This window comes from Hyla sarda, chromosome 2, assembly GCF_029499605.1.
Source record: "Hyla sarda isolate aHylSar1 chromosome 2, aHylSar1.hap1, whole genome shotgun sequence".
Lineage (NCBI taxonomy): Eukaryota > Metazoa > Chordata > Amphibia > Anura > Hylidae > Hyla > Hyla sarda.
Window position 1 is genome coordinate 298220466 of NC_079190.1, and position 21434 is coordinate 298241899.

General features: G+C 47.5%; 1 protein-coding gene across 2 annotated transcripts in view; it reads right to left on the bottom strand.

Annotated features, from left to right (window-relative positions):
• ACACA (acetyl-CoA carboxylase alpha) overlaps window positions 1-21434 on the bottom strand; it is a 403267-nt gene that overhangs the window by 341392 nt on the left and 40441 nt on the right. For both annotated transcript variants that reach the window (XR_008888830.1, XM_056557545.1), the window contains exons 2-4: window positions 17053-17295; window positions 309-441; window positions 63-201 (exon numbers count right to left, since the gene is read on the bottom strand). Coding sequence is in view for 1 of the 2 variants with exons in the window: in XM_056557545.1 (XP_056413520.1) it covers window positions 63-201; window positions 309-441; window positions 17053-17279 (499 nt within the window). In the remaining variant the exon portion in view is untranslated. The remainder of the gene's footprint in view (window positions 1-62; window positions 202-308; window positions 442-17052; window positions 17296-21434) is intronic.

The following is a 21434-nucleotide window of genomic DNA, read 5'->3' on the forward strand; positions in this document are numbered from 1 at the left end:
TACAGCAAAAGTCCACATAAAAAAAAAAAGAGAGAAAACGATACAAAAACAGTGATACTTACCTGCATTCGCTTTCAGGTCTTCAGGGGTTACCATGACTACAAATCGAATTGCTCTCTCATTTCTGAACATTTCATACGACCATCGCCTGATCGATCTCATGCATTTGACAGCTGCTATGCCATTATTAGCAATAAGCACCTGTTGTGCAATACAGAAATTAGTTAAACATGTCACTAATGTACTTATCTGGTATTATAAGAAACATATTAAAGAAAGCTTTCAAATACATATCATAAATAATTTACCTTTTCAATAACTTTATTCCCTCCAAAACGAGTGACGAATTCTGCTGGTGAAGCCACAGTGAAATCTCTTTGCAAATCAATTTTTTTGCGGTCCCGCCCCTGCTTGACTAGATGGAGCCCAGACATACTAGGCCTGTAAACAAAGATACATTGAGAAATGTAGCATTAAGAAAACAATATCACAACTGAGTTAAAGGAGATTAGCACCAGCAAAAGAGGCTGGTCTTAACCCAAATATAAAATGTACAACGAACACATATTTACACATTAAAACTATTATAACAATTTTACATATCTAAAATAAAGTGGGAAACATTGTAAATGTATTTATTCATTGCACTTATGTTTTTTTTTATATCATAATTTGTCATGTATTTTGCAAAGCAAAAAACTGTGATAAAAACGCATAAATGGGCCTTCAGACTCAAAAAGGTTTTATATGATGTACATCTTGGCAAAACATTAACCTTTCTAATAGTCTTCATAAGAAAAGAAATTATAAAATCATGGCTTTGTCCAAGCCAACGCAAAGGCATGGACATCCTCTGTGCTGTCTGATAGAACAGAGGAGCAGTATCAGACAGGAGAGAGCACAGAGGAGTCGTATCAGACAGGAGAGAGCACAGAGGAGTCCTATCAGACAGGAGAGAGCACAGAGGAGTGCTATCAGACAGGAGAGAGCACATAGGAGTGCTATCAGACAGGAGAGAGCACAGAGGAGTGCTATCAGACAAGAGAGAGCACAGAGGAGTGCCATCAGACAGGAGAGAGCACAAAGGAGTCCTATCAGACAGGAGAGAGCACTGAGGAGTGCTATCACACAGGAGAGAGCACAGAGGAGTGCTATCAGACAGGAGAGAGTACAAAGGAGTCCTATCAGACAGGAGAGAGCACAGAGGAGTGCTATCAGACAGGAGAGAGCACAGAGGAGTCGTATCACACAGGAGAGAGCACAGAGGAGTCGTATCACACAGGAGAGAGCACAGAGGAGTCGTATCACACAGGAGAGAGCACAGAGGAGTCCTATCAGACAGGAGAGAGCACAGAGGAGTGCTATCAGACAGGAGAGAGCACAGAGGAGTGCTATCAGACAGGAGAGAGCACAGAGGCGTGGACAAAGCCATGATTTTATAAGCCATGATTTCTATAAAAAGCAAATAAAAGTTTCTTATAATGTTAGAAAGGTTAATGCTGACAAGATGTACAACATATAAAAAGTTTTTGTATCCTACAGTGCCCATTTAACCATTTTATGGATTACTATAGTGCATGACAACTTATCACCTAGCCAAAGGATAGTGGACAAGTGTCAGATCGGGGGGGTTGCAAGCGCTGAGATTTCATGCGATCTGCTGCACTGCACCTCGGCTCTCCCCAGGAACGGGGCGTGTCAACCACGGCATGAAGTGGCAGATGACCCGCCCCCTTATTTATCTGTCCCATAGAGGTACATGAAGGGGGTGTGTGTCGGCCGCCGCTTCATATGGGGGTTGACATGCTCCCTTCCTGGGGACTGTCAGGGTGCAGTGCAGGAGATGTATCCCCTATCCAATGGATAGGGCATAAGTGTCAAAGGGGTTGGAACCCCCACGATCAGACACTTATGCCCTATCCATTAGAAAGCGGATACATTTTCCTGCACGATAGTACTCCTTTAAGAACATCAGGTTTTGTGTTTTTTGTATTTTCGCTTTTTCCTCCTCGCCAAAACGCTTTGAATTTTCCACCTACAGACTCATATGAGGACTTGTTTTTTACACCACTAATTGTGCTTTGTAATAACATCACTAACTGTATCACAAAATCTATGGTGAAACAAAAAAGATTTCTACACCGTGCACTTTTAGGAGTAAATACATTGGCCCTGATTTACTAAGAGTGGAGTGTAGTTTTCTTTGTGGTTTTTTTCCCCACAGTATTTTTTTTTATGTTTCCTTATGTTTTGCTCTTTGCCCACATGCTCTGAGCTGTGGGGTTTTCCAGAGCTAAAATCCACCACATTTTCTGTGGAAACCTTATTAAATATGTTGTGCTTTTAAAAAAAAAAAAAAATGGCACGCCCCTTTTTGGCTGGCACCTCCCCCCTCGACCATGCCCCTTTTCAGATTTTCTGAGTAAAATGGAGAGTTGGTCGGGTTTTAAATTTTTTTGGGGCAAATTCTAGCACATGACCCAAAAAAACAGGTAAATAGTAAATCAGGGCCATTATCTTCATTCTGTAATTCAATACAATTAAAACGATACCCAAGTTATAATGGTTTTGTTTCATTTTACATCTTTTAAAAAATGACAACTTTTTTTTAAATTAAAATTAGTATGCTTTAAGTTGTCCTCTTCTGACCCCTATAACACTTATTTTTGGCTTATTTTTTCCCGCCTTGATCTGTAGTTTTTATCGGTACCATATATGTTTTTGATCGCTTTTTATTTTAAAAAATTCTGCTACATGAAGTGACCAAAAATCATCAGTTCTGCACTTTGGTATTTTTTACTTTTATGCCATAGACCAGGGGTCTTCAAACTACGGCCCGTGGAGCGCATTTACCCGGCCCGCCGGGTGTTTTTGCCTCGGGACATCCCTGTGTTCCCAAAGATGCTTTGGGAACACAGGGACGCCTCTGTTAAGTCCCTGTGGCCCCGCGTTTACTTTAAAAACGGGGGGACCGCCGGGAGCTAGTGCACGCAGGGACGCCACTGACGTCCCATGCGTGCGCCCATGGCAACGGAGCGCGGAGGAGCAGAGAAGAAGCAGGAAGCAAGAAGGAGGCGCGCTGGCAGTTGGTAAGTATTTACCAGCGGTGCATCAGCTTCGGTGTTCTGACCACCGATCCTCCGGTCCGGCCATAGCAGCGGTGGTCGGAACACTGAAGTAGGGCAGTACACAGGCATACAGCCTCCAGCCATACTGTATGGTTGGAGGCTGTATGTCTGTGGGGGAACATACTGCCAGCCTAATGTGGGGGGAACTATACTGCCAACGTAATGTGGGGGACTATACTGCCAGCCTAATGTGGGGGACTATACTGCCAGCCTAATGTGGGGGACTATATTGCACCTAATGTGGGGGAACTATACTGCCAACGTAATGTGGGGGACTATATTGCACCTAATGTGGGGGAACATACTGCCGGCCTAATGTGGGGGACTATATTGCACCTAATGTGGGGGGACTGTACTGCCAGATTAATGTGGGGGACTATATTGCACCTAATCTGGGAGAACATACTGCCAGCCTAATGTGGGGGAACTATACTGCATCTAATGTGGGGGAACTATACTGCACCTAATGTGGGGGAAGTATACTGCACCTATTGTGGGGGAACTGTACTGCCCAACCCTAATGTGGAGGAACTGTACTGCCAACCCTAATGTGGGGGAACTGTACTGCCAACCCTAATGTGATAGAACTGTACTGCCAACTCTAATGTGGGAGAACTGTACTGCCAACCCTAATGTGGGGGAACTGTACTGCCAACCCTAATGTGGGGGAACTACAACCTAATGTGGGGGGGATCTATACTGCCAACCTAATGTGGGGGGAACTATGCTGCGTACTTAAAGGGGTAGTCTACTAATAAGATATATGTGCGCATAGGAATCTGTTCATGTTTTTTAGTTTTTTTTATCTACAGTCTGGCCCTCCAACGGTGTGAGGGACCGTCAACTGGCCCCCCGTTTTTTGTTTATATTATTATCTTAAAAATTTGAAAAGGCAAACTTTTATTATGGAAGTATCTTATTTCCAATTATCTTTTTTTTTTTCTCTTTTTCTTCACTATTTTTTCAATTGCATACACTTAACAATGCTGTGCAACAGCAGAGCATTGATCAGTGTTATTGGTGCTCCATTAGTCCAGGCTGCCATGGCTTCCTGCCCTGAATGAGTGCAAACTGGATGGGACGGAGGCAGGTAGAACCCATCTGCCTGCCATCTCCGCTGATCGGGATTTTGTTGTGGTGGTCCAGATCAGCTCCCTGAGCTAGCAAGAAGTGTTTTATGCCACATTTAGACATTGTTATCAACTTTGAGTATTAAAGCCCCATTGGGGATGTTTAGCAATAGCCAGTGCACGCAGGGAAACCACTGACGTCCCATGCGTGCGCCCATGGCAACGGAGCGCGGAGGAGCGGAGAAGAAGCAGGAAGCAAGAAGGATGCGCGCTGGCAGTTGGTAAGTATTTACCAGCAGTGCATCAGCTTCGGTGTTCTGACCACCGATCCTCCGGTCCGGCCATAGCAGCGGTGGTCGGAACACTGAAGTAGGGCAGTACACAGGCATACAGCCTCCAGCCATACTGTATGGTTGGAGGCTGTATGTCTGTGGGGGAACATACTGCCAGCCTAATGTGGGGGAAACTATACTGCCAACGTAATGTGGGGGACTATACTGCCAGCCTAATGTGGGGGAACATACTGCCAGCCTAATGTGGGGGACTATATTGCACCTAATGTGGGGGAACTATACTGCCAACGTAATGTGGGGGACTATATTGCACCTAATGTGGGGGAACATACTGCCGGCCTAATGTGAGGGACTATATTGCACCTAATGTGGGGAGGACTGTACTGCCAGATTAATGTGGGGGACTATATTGCACCTAATCTGGAAGAACATACTGCCAGCCTAATGTGGGGGAACTATACTGCATCTAATGTGGGGGAACTATACTGCATCTAATGTGGGGGAACTATACTGCATCTAATGTGGGGGAACTATACTGCACCTAATGTGGGGGAATTATACTGCACCTATTGTGGGGGAACTGTACTGCCCACCCTATTGTGAGGGAACTGTACTGCCCACCCTAATGTGGGGGAACTGTACTGCCCACCCTAATGTGGGGGAACTGTACTGCCCACCCAAATGTGGGGGAACTGTATTGCCCACCCAAATGTGGGGGAACTGTACTGCCCACCCTAATGTGGGGGAACTGTACTGCCCACCCTAATGTGGGGGAACTGTACTGCCCACCCTAATGTGGGGGAACTGTACTGCCCACCCTAATGTGGGGGAACTGTACTGCCAACCCTAATGTGGGGGAACTGTACTGCCAACCCTAATGTGGGGGAACTGTACTGCCAACCCTAATGTGGGGGAACTGTACTGCCAACCCTAATGTGGGGGAACTGTACTGCCAACCCTAATGTGGGGGAACTGTACTGCCAACCCTAATGTGGGGGAACTGTACTGCCAACCCTAATGTGGGGGAACTGTACTGCCAACCCTAATGTGGGGGAACTCTACTGCCAACCCTAATGTGGGGGAACTCTACTGCCAACCCTAATGTGGGGGAACTCTACTGCCAACCCTAATGTGGGGGAACTCTACTGCCAACCCTAATGTGGGGGAACTCTACTGCCAACCCTAATGTGGGGGAACTCTACTGCCAACCCTAATGTGGGGGAACTCTACTGCCAACCCTAATGTGGGGGAACTGTACTGCCAACCCTAATGTGGGGGAACTGTACTGCCAACCCTAATGTGGGGGAACTCTACTGCCAACCCTAATGTGGGGGAACTCTACTGCCAACCCTAATGTGGGGGAACTCTACTGCCAACCCTAATGTGGGGGAACTCTACTGCCAACCCTAATGTAGGGGAACTCTACTGCCAACCCTAATGTGGGGGAACTCTACTGCCAACCCTAATGTGGGGGAACTCTACTGCCAACCCTAATGTGGGGGAACTCTACTGCCAACCCTAATGTGGGGGAACTCTACTGCCAACCCTAATGTGGGGGAACTCTACTGCCAACCCTAATGTGGGGGAACTGTACTGCCAACCCTAATGTGGGGGAACTGTACTGCCAACCCTAATGTGGGGGAACTGTACTGCCAACCCTAATGTGATAGAACTGTACTGCCAACCCTAATGTGGGAGAACTGTACTGCCAACCCTAATGTGAGAGAACTGTACTGCCAACCCTAATGTGGGGGAACTACAACCTAATGTGGGGTGATCTATACTGCCAACCTAATGTGGGGGGAAACTATGCTGCGTACTTAAAGGGGTAGTCTACTAATAAGATATATGTGCGCATAGGAATCTGTTCATGTTTTTTAGTTTTTTTTATCTACAGTCTGGCCCTCCAACGGTGTGAGGGACCGTCAACTGGCCCCCCGTTTTTTGTTTATATTATTATCTTAAAAATTTGAAAAGGCAAACTTTTATTATGGAAGTATCTTATTTCCAATTATCTTTTTTTTTCTCTCTTTTTCTCCACTATTTTTTCAATTGCATACACTTAACAATGCTGTGCAACAGCAGAGCATTGATCAGTGTTATTGGTGCTCCATTAGTCCAGGCTGCCATGGCTTCCTGCCCTGAATGAGTGCAAACTGGATGGGACGGAGGCAGGTAGAACCCATCTGCCTGCCATCTCCGCTGATCGGGATTTTGTTGTGGTGGTCCAGATCAGCTCCCTGAGCTAGCAAGAAGTGTTTTATGCCACATTTAGACATTGTTATCAACTTTGAGTATTAAAGCCCCATTGGGGATGTTTAGCAATAGCCATTGGTCCTGGCTGCTTCAGACAGCGGCGGTGGGACTAGGGTGTACATGTATTGCCAAGGTCCCCAAGGAGTTGACGCCTTGTCCACATGGCGGACTTTCCACAGTGGAATTCCACTTGCAGCACTTGTCTTCAATGGGACTGTGCAGCTCTGTTCAGATTGCGGAATTCCGCCAAGGGAAAAAACATCCACTCAAATCCATTAGAACTATATAGGTGGCAATGCCCGCGCAGTCCTACCACCCAAGCATCTGGCGGCACCCTCTGCAAGCGGAATTTAACCAATGCAACTCCGCTGGCTGAATGTCTGTAGTATGGACGAGGCCTAAAGTGTAACTGTAAACCTGAACTCCTGCTTGTTCGTCAGATCAGGCATTAAGCTACGCAGTCCATGCTGAACTGTTGGGTTGCTGAAGCAAGTTCCATGAAAGGGCAATAGGTTCATGCACAGAACTTACTGGATGTCATATGGTTGCCTAAACAACCCAGTGTGGAACGAGTCTCTTTGGGCCAATCTGAAGAAATGTGAGAGTTAGAGCATACGGGTACTCTTTGAAAAGAGAGACGGGAGTGGGCACTATCCTCTAACATAGCAGTGTGTACTAAGAATGTTTCCTCCTGTACTGAAGTAGAGGAGGGGACTGTAAAACAGTGGGAAGAAAGCTGTCACTGCATGAAAGACTGCACAACACAGAGCTGTGTGTAATCCCCAGAGGATAAAACATCAGAGAGTCCAGGAGAACAATAATGTAAGCATGCGGACAATACAAGTTTTCATGGATGGCAGTTATAATTTGGGGGGGGGGGGGGGGTAAAGAACTGTAGCTGGTTGTTACATTGGGGGGACTTTGGCTGACTGTTATTTAAAGCATGAGATGGATTACTATGGCTAACAGTTACTAGGAAAGAAAACTGTAGCTGTCATTTATTAAGTGTATTGTGGCTGGTAGATACGGAGGGGGTACTGTGTTGAATAGTGAATCAAAATGAATGTCTTTAAATTAGGTGTTGCTTACTACAAAGTTACCACGAGACACCTTTATTAAATATAATGAAAATCCAAATCATCACAGACACTGTGAAAAGGTTTTGATAAAACTTGTGTATTGTGCACAAATAGTTCTACTTTCTATATTTTAAAAACAAGTGGGGGAGGCGGCTTAAACCATATGCAGATGATCAGTGAAGAGAGCAACCAATTAGATCCCAGCTTTCTTTTTTCAGAAGCCTTTAAATGGGCACTCTCATTAAAACGAATTTTTGCTATTGCACTCCTTATGGTAAATGAAAAATATTTCTAATATACTTTATTTAAAAAAAAAAAAAAAGTTTTCTATGTTTTATTTGTGCTTGAAAAAGCTCAAGAGCACATTATTTCCCCCCAACTCATACACAGACTTTCTACCAAAGTCCGAACACAGGAAGTGCTGCCTGGAAGGCTGAGGGGGGGGGGGGAGGCTCCCTACTTGTCCAGAGCCAATTTCCCCCCCATCTCTTGCACAGACTTTGGACTCCTGCTGGTCTGGCAGAAGTCGAAAACCAGGAAATGCAGTCTGGGGTGCTGAGGGGTGTGTGTGCAGCCTAAGCCAATCATAGCTCATCTCAAACTGAAACTCTTTTTATTATAAAAATACAAAACTTATCAAATACAAAAAAAATTTAAGAAAACAAGCTTAACCAGCTATAACATAAATCAAAAACAAAAAACCCTGCCTAACCGGCCAGCCCAGCTTTACAAAAAAAATTTAAATAAATAAATATGCCCACTTACCTAACTAAACTATCATACAGCATAACATAACAGCATACATACCGAAAATGAACATAAAAATAGCACAACTTGGCTTAATAATATTAAATTAAATTTAGCACTACCCGGCTGCAACTCAAAACCATCCATACTCTGTAAACACACAATAAGAAAACAAAATAGAAAACATAAGCACACCACTGCAAAAAAAACTGAAATAAACCAAATAAACCACATATCAACATAACTGGTCAGACTGCCATAACTACTATACTATAACGCTAATAATATGAAACTCTAGATACAAAAACAATATAGAAAATAAATAAACAAATATATAAACAAACATGCACTACAGAAAACCCTTAATAAAATCAATAGAAAGCCCTAGAAAAAAAAAACTACACTAAAACTGTGCCCTCACCCACACCACCATAACGAGTCCATAAGAGTCCATAACGTTCATATAGTTCACAAAGTCCTGTCCTCAACTGACCCATGTCAGGTCCCACCCAAAGCAAACAAACAAAAACACCACCACCCACAAATACACCCTGCCCACCTAGCACTCCACCCAACCAACTTATACACACTGAACCACAACCCACTTTAGGCCCAAGTTTGGTCACCTGTAAGCCCTTCATATCATATGAGCTTAAAAACAAAACAAAAAGCTAGAATGTGCATGCATTAGCCCACCACCAGGAAGAAGGATGGCAGACTTGACACATTCAAGATAATTTTTAACTCTTTCCTTGACGCCCCCTACAATTCTCCCTAATTCTATCCCTCCATTAAAACTAACCGTGTTCTCACCCCATCTCTATCCCTATAACACTACCCCTATCCAAAATTAAGGTACTCTACCCAAAAGGTCTAGTACCTAGGGCACATCAAAAGAAAAATCTCTCCACAGGAAAGAAGCCCTACTGGTACCAAGACTGCCATACTCCAAAGACCTGATCTTGCCGAGGTCACCGGTAATATTGCTACAGACCTCCATCTCGGAGAGTATTTTCTGTTAGGTCAACACTAAACACAGTGCGTTCCATGTGTAGTACCTAACCACTAAGCTAACTGAGAATAAAGTGCCCCGGTCTCGGCCACCCAAGTTCCTAAATACCCCATAAGCCCACTCCGGATAGGTAAGGCTGGCAAGTCTCTAGCCGACTCTAGCCGATGGAAGCACATATAGCTTCCCCTGAAATCAGCAACAGGCCAAGTCCCAAAACTTCTGGGGGATCCTTTTCATGTTCATAAGATACAACCCCACCCTCAGATCCCGACCTGGGTGGTCCCTGAGCGCCAGAGGCTTCTGGAAGTGGGTCAACAGAACCAGTTTGTCAAGGAACTGCCTTGACTGGGTCCTGATCTCCCACACTCCCAGACTCCACCGATGTATCGCTTTCAGAGTCGGGGTAGCGTAAGCTGGAAGATATTCATGGGAAGTACGGAGGTCCTTCACTCGCCCTCCTCTCTCCCATTCCTGGAAGAAAGGCCGAAACCACTCCCTGCAGGAGAGTACCCACAGAGGAGCCCTCTCTTTCCAGAGGATTGCAATGTTAGCTTTGAAGAATGTGTTCGTAAAGAACACCACTGGGTTTACCATAGATAAACCCCCTAGTCTCCTCGTGCGGGACGTAACCTCCCTCTTGACTAGGTTCATCCTGTTCCCCCATAACAGTTGGAAAAACAGGCTGTAGATCCTAGTATAGTAAGCCTCTAGCAAGATACATACACTGCCCAGATACTAGTTCCACTAGTTCACCCTCTGAGTGGCATCCTGGAGCTTACCATCCCAGTTTTTGGTGGGATAATCATCCTGGCCGAATGTGATGCCTAAGACTTTTGCTGCTTCTTGGGGCCCTGGAAGGGTGTCCGGGAGATCAAACGTGGGATTCTCCCCTCCCAGCCAGAGACTCTCACACTTATCCCGATTGATCTTATACCCGGATGCCTCCGAGTAGCGGTCCACCTCCGACATCACCACATCGACCTCCTCTCGGAGACGAAAATAGTGACATCGTCAGCGTACGCCACCACTCTCTGTGTGACAGCCGGCTCTGCCAGACTCATCTCGACTCTCGCCAATGGCCCGTGACTCACCCTCCTAAGGAAGGGATCGATCGCAAACACATACAAGAGCGGGCACAAAGGACAACCATGACGGACTACGAACCCCACCTCAAAAGAGTGGCCAGACCACTCGTTCACCAGCAGGAAACTCTCTGCCCCTGCATACAAGATTTTAAGCCAATTAACTAAAGTACTCGGTAAGCCATATTTCAGGAGAATGGACCAGAGGTACTCGTGGTTCACCCAATGAAATGCTTTGGCCTGATCCAAGGACAGCAAGTACCCCTTCCAGAGATCTGCACTACTCTGCTCCACTGACACTAAGGACAGCACTTGAGGTGCTTTGGCCTGGAACAGTGCAGCGCTGGGCCTCCAAAAGGAGTCGGGCGCAAACTTAACTAACCGATTAAAGAGTATCTTAGCCAGAAGCTTCTTATCTGTATTGAGAAGAGTTATTGGCCTCCAGTTCTCAATATGGCTGGGATCAGGGCTGACCTCCTCATTGACTTCGGCAGAGTGCTTGAGGAGAGACACTCCTTGAATACCTCAGTCAAGAGGGGGAAGTATGTTAAGCCATCTGGACCTGGCGACTTCTTAGGGGCAAGCCCCTCGATCGCCAGTCTCACTTCCTCTTCCCTGATTTCTTCTGCCAAAACATCAAGAGAGGGGTCTACCCCTGGCTCAGGAATGGTTTCAGCCAGGAAACCCGACATCACATCTCGATCCAGATCCTTCCTCCCCAAGAGGCAGGAGTAGAAGGATCTGACGACCTCCAGGATCCCTGATCTGGACCGATTCAGAGACCCTGTACTATCAATCAGTCCTGAGACAACTTTACTACTCACTGACATCTTGCAGTTTCTGTAAGGGTGAGGCGAGCCGTATTTCTCGTAATCCCTCTCAAAAACCAAAGATGCGTGCCTATCACCTCATCAGCAAGGACTTCACTCTCGGCTACCACCAGTCGAGACGAGAAGTTTGAGTTTGCTCCTCAGACCCCGATACAGGCGATACCTATTATCCTAACCTCTACTATCTTGGGACCTCTTGACATAATTGAAGTCCCCTCCAAAAATCACTTGCCGACCTGTAAAAAGAAAGGGCTTAATCTTCATAAAGAGATCTTTACGGCCCCACCTGGTTTGTTGAGCATAGATGTTAATGAGCCGGAGCTCTTGTCCCTTCATGAAGGCATCCGGCACCTCCCCATTTCTAATTCTATTACCCGTCGGCATTCAACAGGAGCGGTAAAAAGGACCACCACCCCACTATACGGCTCAGCCGCAAGAGACCAGCGGGAGGGACCGCGCCTCCCCTCTCAGATCTGACAAACTGGTCACCAGTAAACAGAAAATGTCAGCTTCAACGCGGCCGAGAAAATCAAAGCCTGCAAATCTAGCCATATCAGACTTTATGCTGGCACAATTAATAGATGCCAGCGTCAATGGGGTGGTGCCGCCATAGAGGGTGATTAAATTAGACGGCCACACCCTTTACTTTTGCTTTCCTTTCTTTTTAGCCCCCCTCATCCCCCAAAGAGGACGAGAGGGCAAGGCCACTCTTTGACCTTTTTTAGACTCCGATTGGTCCATACGGTCCCCGTCTCCATCTGACCCTGGTCTAGCCCTGCCCTCCGAGGAAGGTGTCTCGACAGGACAGGGCCCAGTTCCCTCCAGAGGCTCTTTCTCCCTAGGCACCCCGCCTCACCTTCCCACTCCAAGGAGAGGATGGAGATGGTAGCGAGGACGAGGCACCGGTTTGACAGGTCAATCAGAGGGGGGGGGGGCAGTCAGGCTTCCGTTTTGGACCTGGCCAGCAGTACAATTTGGAACAAAGGGCTACGACCTCTTCTTTTTCCCCTTCCTTTTGCCCTCGTCTTTCTTTTTGGGCCTCTCCCTGCTCTACTCACCCACACTTTCATAGTGGGAGGAATCGGAAGGGTCGGCCATATTGCCTTCCTCTCTGTGAAGCCTCCTAATCTCCTCATTCAGCACGTTCTCCTCCAGGGCTTCAGTGGTTACAGGGCCAGCTTCAGGAGCAGGGGACGGAGCTACCCCTGTCACCTGGCCACTCTCCAGCTCCCTACTCCTTCTACGATTTTCCTCCCGCCTTCGTTTGGCGGGGCCCTTTCTCCTCCTCACTAGCCCTGTCGTGCCCCCATCCCTGCCCGTACCCTCCTCAGCCAGAGCTGCCGCTGCACCGGCGTAGGCTCTAAGACAACGGCTAAAAGGGTGCCCGAGGACACCACATAGGTGGCACCAGATCTGCTTACAGGATGCGGCCAGATGACCCACCCCACCACACAAAGCACAGACCTGCACAGTACAGGCTACGCTAAAGTGGGTGGGGCTGCCACAGCTGTGACAGACCTTAAGCTGCCCCTGGTAGAAAATCGGGATCCTATCACATCCAAGGAAGGCAGCTGATGGAATGTGGGCAACCGTACTCCCTTGAACGCTTGAGTTTGATGAAAAACGTCCTGGCCCCGGACCAGATCCCGTGCTCATCCAAGTTTTTCTTGGGCATGTCCGTCACATCCCCATACTGTCCGAGCCAGGTCATGATGTCATAACAAGAAAGTGACTCGTTACGGGTCAAAACGTCCACTTTCTTGACAGAGTTCTGATGGGATATCGCCTTTACAGCGAAATCCCACCAGCCGGGCTTGTTCTTTGCCACTTCGTAGTTTGACCAGAAGAGTTCAAGACCCTCTGGCTGAACGAAACTGACATCAAACTCTGTCGAACCGTAGGGGTGAATCTGGGCAAAGATGTCATTCACCCCGAATTCCATCTGAAGGAGGAGCTCAACCACTTTTGTGCGAGGTGGGCAGATCCTCGCCCCTCCATATCAGACGGACCACATTCCTACGGTTATTGTCCTGCCCGTTTGTCAGGAGGGACCAGACCACCTACCCATTCCACTCTCGGAAAGCCCCCAAACCATGCCTCTCTATTCAGAAAGACAGGTTGACCTCACCCCTTCCCCTCTACCTGGATCGACCTGTTGCCCCTGCGTAGAGCCTCCAGGAGGCGCTGTTGCAAGTGGCCTCCAGAGCCAGATGGGGATCCCCCCTGAACCCCCGGCAGAGACATCGGCATAGCTCCTAGGAGCAGTCACTACCGGGGGGGTGGGAGCAGCCGGAGCAGACCCAGACCGAGAACCAGAACCACTAATACCACCATTCATACCACTACTCTCATCTTTATTTCCATTCATGCTAGACTTCCCATTCATACCACTACTACTACCACCAACATTTACTCCACTGACACTCCCACACACAACATTCCTCTCATCCACCACACTACTATACCCATCATTCTCACATCTTGCACTCTTAGCATCCTGCCTAACAAAATCTGGGCTGGCTCTGACTTGTAGTGTTGCTGGTTTAAGATAGATTTTCTTTTCTGGCCTAGCTGCTGGGGTCGACGCTAATGGCTCCTTCTTCATTGGTGATGTGACTTCTGGAGTCTGGGGCTGCCCCTCCAAGTGCACCCCAGCTCCTCCCACAGCGCCTGCACTTAGTATGCCCGACAACACGGGCGCTGCAGCTGATCCCAGTGCCCGGACACCCCCCCCCCTCACAGGTGGAGTGCCCCGCAGCGCACGCAGAACACACAGTACTCGGGGGACCGCCCCCAACCAACTGGACCCGCTCTCCTCCACCGGCACACGGACACTCCTCCCCTCACAGAGGAGTGCCCCGCAGCGCCGGTAATGCCCACAGCACATGGGAACCACCCCCTGAGCACACGGCGGCATAACTCGCCTCTGGCACGCCCCCCCCTCCCCGCCACCCTGGGGCGGTATGTAGTGCCAGAGCTGCCCAACATGAGCCCATCCTGCCCTTCCCTACCGACAGGATGTGTGGGCTTCACATCTATTGCGTCCGCAGCCATCTTTGACGCCATGCCATACCCCCTATGCTGGCCCCGCTCCACTATAGAAATGGGATCTGGCAGTCTGGGGGGCCCAGCAGCTTGAACCAACCTCACAGCTGGCCCAGACTGCTGGAAAGGAAGAAACACAAAGGACACCGTTTCTTGAACTTTATTTCTTTTTCTTCACCAAATCATCTTTGCCCAGATCCTCACCGAAGGCGAAATCCTCCAAGTGGGTAGGTGACTCCTGCTGTATGAGTGCTCTCAACAAACCCCCACTTTGCCAGGTCCTCTTCACCGCTATCCTCACCATCACTAGAAGGTAACACCACTTGATATGGCTTAGGGTAGCTATCCTGGGGGGGCTGGGGGGTTACATGCACTAGGGGTGACATCCCCCTCACTTTCCACAGCTTCACCTTTACCCGACTCTCCGTCACCTTCCTCCCCTCCATCATCCTCCTCACTGCTGTCTACATGGCTTTCTGCACCTGCTTGTATCACTTTAAACCTGTCTTCATTTGTCAGTTTTTCTTTAAAGATCCCTGTACCCCCAGCAATGTTCCTTCTGGCCTCCTCCACCTCAGCGACCTCTATCTTCAGTGCCTGAGCAGAAAACCTGAGGCATGGTCAGCCTGGTAACGTGAGAACTTCAGGTCTTCCCTCAGGCTCCGAAGTCTTCTGCCCAGCTCCTCATATTCCGCCATCTTGGCCTGGATCTGTGACCCATAGGTCTCCAGAGACTCTCTTGGACCCCGTACCCCCCATTGCTGGGGTTCCGGGGTAGCAGAAGGTCCGCTGCTCTTCCCTGTAGACTTGAGTCCTTCAGATTTGGACAGGGGAAGTCCACGTTCCTGCGGGCCCTACTGGAACGTCTCACCCAGACTTTGGAACCGGCTGTAGACACTGTCTTCCCCCTCTCGCCAGCCGGGAACAAGAGATAGAAGCCCAGGGCTCCATGCAGGAAAACCCTTCCCAGGAGGCTGCCACACTCCTGGGAAAGGCTGATGGAACATCTGCTTCTCTGCTTTGTATGGATGTCTGGAGAGCACAAATGGAAACACCCGCACACACTGAACTGCTCTGGGCTGTGTGTAGCAGAGTGAGGGAGGAAGTTCTCCCCTGTATGGCTTCAGATGATGTCATGCCTACTGGGTAACGCCCCTTCCCAGTCTGTGAATCTGACTGAGACTGAGCAGAAAATAGAGAGCAATATCAAGGTAGAAAACCAAAAAATAATAAAAATAAAAGGCAGGGGTGGTTTATCATGATAGGGGCAGTGAACTGGGAGGATTATAAAATGTAACAAGATCATTACAGGTACTCTTTAACTCTAGATTTTAGAAGTGTAATTTTTTTTACTGACAAGAGGCAAATACTTGGGTTACATGGTTCTTTCAGTTCCTATTTCTGCTTCTATTAGCATTATTTCTGATACTTACAGGTTCATACATCTGTACTCCCTGTTTGATTAGCCTGTTTCTCACAATATACGACTGACGAATGTAGATCTTTTATCTGCGACTGTTCTACCATGCAGTTTTAGTGATGCCTTTGATCTCTAACTTTCCAGTCGGCTAATTTTCTTACAATTTACAGGCACATTACATTATAATAGCCTACTGTTCTTTGTTTATATCCCTTTTATGCAAAAAATAAATGTATATCCCTTTTATGTAAAAATAAATGTATAAAATGACTGAAATAGAAGTACTTATCATATAAACTGTACAAAGTGGCATGACCTTTTCTATGGGCATTGACACTTCATTTTAGCCATGGCTTCAGCAGTAAGGCTAGGTTCAGTCTGAGAAATTCTGCTTGAAAATTCCAATGCAGCAGAGTCCTATTGCTGTCAATGAGATTCAACTGCACAATGCACACTATGAAGCTTTAGGAAAGGAGCTACCGCCGCTTAAATTCTGCCACCTAAAAATTATCTGGCTCATTTTTTTTAAATGGAATTTTCAGTTGCCACAAGACACCCTTGGGATCTCTGGCCAGAGATTGCCCAGTCCAAGGTTGCATGCACTCCACATTTTCAGGCTACAGCTGCTGGATCCAGCTGGGGGAGGGGAAAACCATGTCTCCCTTATCCCAGCCTGACCGGAGCTGAAACCCATTGAACTTTAATGAGCCAACCGGAGTCACCGTTTGACGCCGGTCGGCTCTTTACTTCCCCGTATCCGGTTTTGTGACTGGACCTAAAACTGTAGTATACTACGGTTTTAGGTCTGGTCAGAAAACCGGATACGGGTCAAAAATGAGCCGACCAGAGTCAAACGGTTACTTTGGTCGGCTCATTAAAGTAAATGGATTTCAGCGCTGGTCCGGCTGGGGTACGGGAGCGCATGGTTTTCCCCTCCCCCAGCCGAATCCGGCAGCTGTAGCCTGAAAACGTGGTGTGCATGCACCCTAAGACAACCATCTTCATCCTTTTTAGAGGCTGAACAACACCTTTTGAGGCGAATACTACAAGGATGACCATAATGGAAAAAAGTAACAGGCAGTGAACATACCGCATTTGTAAAGCAAGGTTGTCCTGATAGCTTGATAATCCCATGTCAGAAATGGTGTCTGAGGATATAGACGCTGGGGAAGAAGATCGTTCCTTGTCTTCTAGAAGATCAATTTTAACCAGGGAGCTAATTTCATCCTCAGAGTTGTCCTCGGATACAGAACCAATAATGAAGTGGGAATGATGATTCAGATCCAGCGTTTTTAAATTAGGGGTCGCTTCCTCCATTGTTCCTGCAGGATGGCTTCATAAGAAAATACAATACATTATAGATAAAGTAAAAGTAAAATGTACAAGACAAATCAGTGGGTGCTGTGGGCTAATCTTAAATACATTGACTTGCATTTACAGTGAATATGTTATTTGTTCTTGCTTTGTGTAGGTCTCACAATGAACATTTTATTTCTCATCGTAGACTAGCGGGATAATCCACCATATTCATACAAGTCAACCTTAGCAGTTCTAATGGCATGAAACATATGTGAAAATTGTAATGTATACTGTAGCTTTCTATATTTAGAAACATAGTATAGGCAGCGTAGGAAAGGGAATCAAGAATGAGGCTGCACAAATGAGAAAGAAGATATTGTTTGGGGACAAAAACAAGGCACTACAATGAAATACTGTGGGAATTTCTACAAGGAAATGTGACATGTAAAGAATCTAGGTTTACACAATGCTTTTTAACATGGCAGAGACAGGGAAAGTGTGAGAAATAGGCCATAGTACAAATGCAGTATGTCCAAACAAAACATTTTAGCAACAGTATTTTCCAGGAACAACCCATTATAAGAAATAAAAAGCAAAGCAGCACCACCTTTGTGATAACGGATTTGTCTAATTCTCTGTAAATGCAGACTTTTTTTTAAGTGTTCATGTAACACTTGTTGTTTACTGAGTAACTACCGTATTTTTCGTCCTATAGGACGCACCGGCGTATAAGACGCACCCAATTTATAGGTGCAAAATCTAAAAAAAAAATAAAGATTTTGAACCCAATAGTGGTCTTCAACCTGCGGACCTCCAGATGTTGCAAAACTACAACTCCCAACATGCTCGGACAGCCATTGGCTGTCCAGGCATGCTGGGAGTTGTAGTCTTGCAACATCTGGAGGTCTGCAGATTGAAGACCACTGTATAGGAGGTAATACTCACGTGTCCCCGCCGCTCCAGACCGGTCACCGCTGCCCTGGATGTCGCTCCATCGCTGTCGACATCGCTCCGGAACGTCTCTGCTGCCAGCCGGGTATCCTCGCTCTCCGTCACCGCCATCACGTCGTTACGCACGCCGACGCACGTACGCGACAACGTAATGACGAGGAAGGAGAGCGCCGGCCATACAGGGGATCCCTGAACAGAGAAGACACCGAGGAGGCAGGTAAGGTCCCTCCTGGTGTCCTGTAAGCACTAACCCGGCTATTCAGTCGGGCTGTTCAGGACCGCCGCGGTGAAATCGCGGTGGTCCCGAACAGCCCGACTGAACAGCCGGGTTAGTGTCCCTTTCCCTTCAGACGTGGCGGTCAGCTTTGATCGCCGCGTCTGAAGGGTTAATACAGGGCATCACCGCGATCGGTGATGTCCTGTATTAGCCGCGGGTCCCGGCCGTTGATGGCCACAGGGACCGCCGCGATAGGGGTGTATTCGCCATATAAGACGCACCGACTTTCCCCCCCCCCCAGTTTTGAGGAAGAAAAAGTGCGTCTTATACAGTGAAAAATACGGTAATTGTGGGGAGGGGCTATGAATGATTAATGGAGAGGAGTAGGCATTATAAAAGATGCACTGGTCACATGTAAACTTGTACTTGACAAAGGCAGTATGGCACTGCTGAAACGTTGTGCTTTTTGTGGTGAGAAATAAAACCAAGTATTAGCTTTCTGAATTTAAATATATGGAGAGCTGTGCTATTTTTGAACTGCATACCACATGAACTATTAGGCCATATGGGCATCAAAGAGTACCCTCTTTGGGTCCCAATTGAGAGCTCGTCTCTAAAACTGGCATCTCCTCAAGAGAACTCCTGCTTAAGAGAACCTATCTGTTCATTACATGTTCCACCATTCAGATGTAATTCTGGTCTTTATCTGGTTTACATATAAGAGGAAATATCTTCACGGGAATATGGGTTGTCAGGTGGAAAACAGCTTAGAGCAGGGACCCTCCACAATCTTCAGAACGTGGCCCCGGACCTCAGAGAAATCGTGTGCTGTCTAAAGCATGCGGTCTCTCTGAGCTCTGGGGCCACATTCGGGAGATGGCGGAGGGTCCCTGCTCTAAGCTATGAGGAGCAGCACTATTTTTCAGGACATTATATAACTTTTATATGGTATTTATTTAGCAGTTTTCTGCAGACTTTGGGGGAGATTTATCAAAACCTGTCCAGAGGAAAAATTGCTGAGTTGCCCATAGCAACCAATCAGATGGCAGCTCAGCAATTTTTCTGCAGATGAGTTCTGATAAATCTCACCCTTTATTTAAAGGGGTACTCCGCCCCTGGCATCTTATCCCCTATCCAAAGGATAGGGGATAAGATGTCAGATCGCCGCGGTCCCGCTACTGGGGACCCCGGGGATCGCCGCTGCGGCACCCCGCTATCATTACTGCGCAGAGCGAGATCGCTCTGTGCGTAATGACGGGCAATACAGGGGCCAGAGCAGCGTGACATCTTGGCTCCGCCCCTCATGACATCACGGCCCGTCCCCTTAATGCAAGTCTATGGCAGGGGGTGTGACGACCGCCACGCCCCCTCCCATAGACTTGTATTGATGGGGCGGGCCGTGACGTCACAAGGGGCGGAGCCATGACCCAACGATGCCCCGGCCCCTGTATTGCCCGTCATTACGTGTAGAGCGATCTCGCTCTGCGCAGTAATGATAGAGGGGTGCTGAAGCAGCGATCCCCGGGGTCCCCAGCAGCGGGACCCCGGCGATCTGACATCTTATCCCCTATCCTTTGGATAGGGGATAAGATGTCTAGGGGCGGAGTACCCCTTTAAGTGTCTTATAGTCACTTGTACTATTGATCATGCAAAGTTTGTTCAAATGACCAGGCCTATTTAAATGTTCACTGTCAGTTCAAAAAACTTTGCATAAAACAAGAGTAAATAACAAATGTAAGAAACTTTGTTAGATATCATATCAGAATAAATATAAAGCATTTTTGTCCTCTTATCTTCCCTGCTACCCCCTCCCAAACTTTTATTCATTTTAAAACAACAAGAAGTACATCTTGTCAAACTAGCAGCTTTCTGGGGATCAGGCTGCATGCAGCCTATACACAAATGGAGAGGGGATGGTGGAGTAGGGAAATGGGAGGAAAGCAAAATTGGGCTGCAAAAGAGACAACAACTTAAAGGGGTACTCCGGTGGAAAACAATTTATTTTTAAATTAACTGGTGCCAGAAAGTAAAACAGATTTGTAAATTACTTCTATTCTATTAAATCTTAATCCTTCCAGTACTTAGCTGCTGTATACTACAGAGAAAGTTCTTTTCTTTTTAAATTTCTTTTCTGTCTGTCAGCTCTCTGCTGACACCACTGTCCGTATCAGAAACTGTACAGAGCAGGAACAAATTCCCATAGCAAACCTATGCTGCTCTGAACAGTTCCTGACATGGACAGAGGTGTCAGCAGAGAGCACTTCCTGTGAACACAACAGTTCAGTGTGAGCAGCGTGCGGGTGTGTCCCTTATTGAGCTCCACAAACTTCCAGCAGATCAGACCAGAGCAGGTGATCCATCTGCCTTCCCAGGAGTGTGTCAGGCTCCTGGGGAGAGCCTCCCTGCATGGAGCCCAGGGCCTCCACCTCCCGTTCTTCAAGGCTGGCGGGGGGTGGAGAGCAAACAGCAACAGCCATTCCGGCCCGGGGGAGAAGATCTGGCAGAGTCTGCAGTAATGCAGGCTCTGCTCCCCCGGCAACGGGTGCAAGCCAGAAATCTGGTGGAAGGAAGGCACGGAGGAAAAGCTTGGAAATGTGGGCTGAGAGAGGGCCCAAGGAATCGAGCGAAATATACTGCTCCCGCATGGCCGCACGGTTTGCGGAATATGACCAGTGTGGCAAGGAGATGAGGATGGCCAGAGAGGATCTTCGTGTTGCTCAGAACCTGGCGAACACAGCATCCAAAAAGAATAGGCCAGAGCTGAAAAAGAGGATTACGGCTCTGAAGAGTGAGATTGCAAAGCTGGACGAGAGGAGAGCAGAGATACTTGAGGGGAGCGGTCTCTTAAAGGAGAAGCTGGTGAATGGAGACCGGTTTGCCGCCATGAAATCCCCAGGTAAGGAGGAGGTGGATGATGGGGAGAGTAGTGGCGGTGAAGAAAGTGAGAATGATGGTGAAGGTGTAAAGGAGGTGGAAGAAAATTCACAAGTGGTGGAGATGGATGC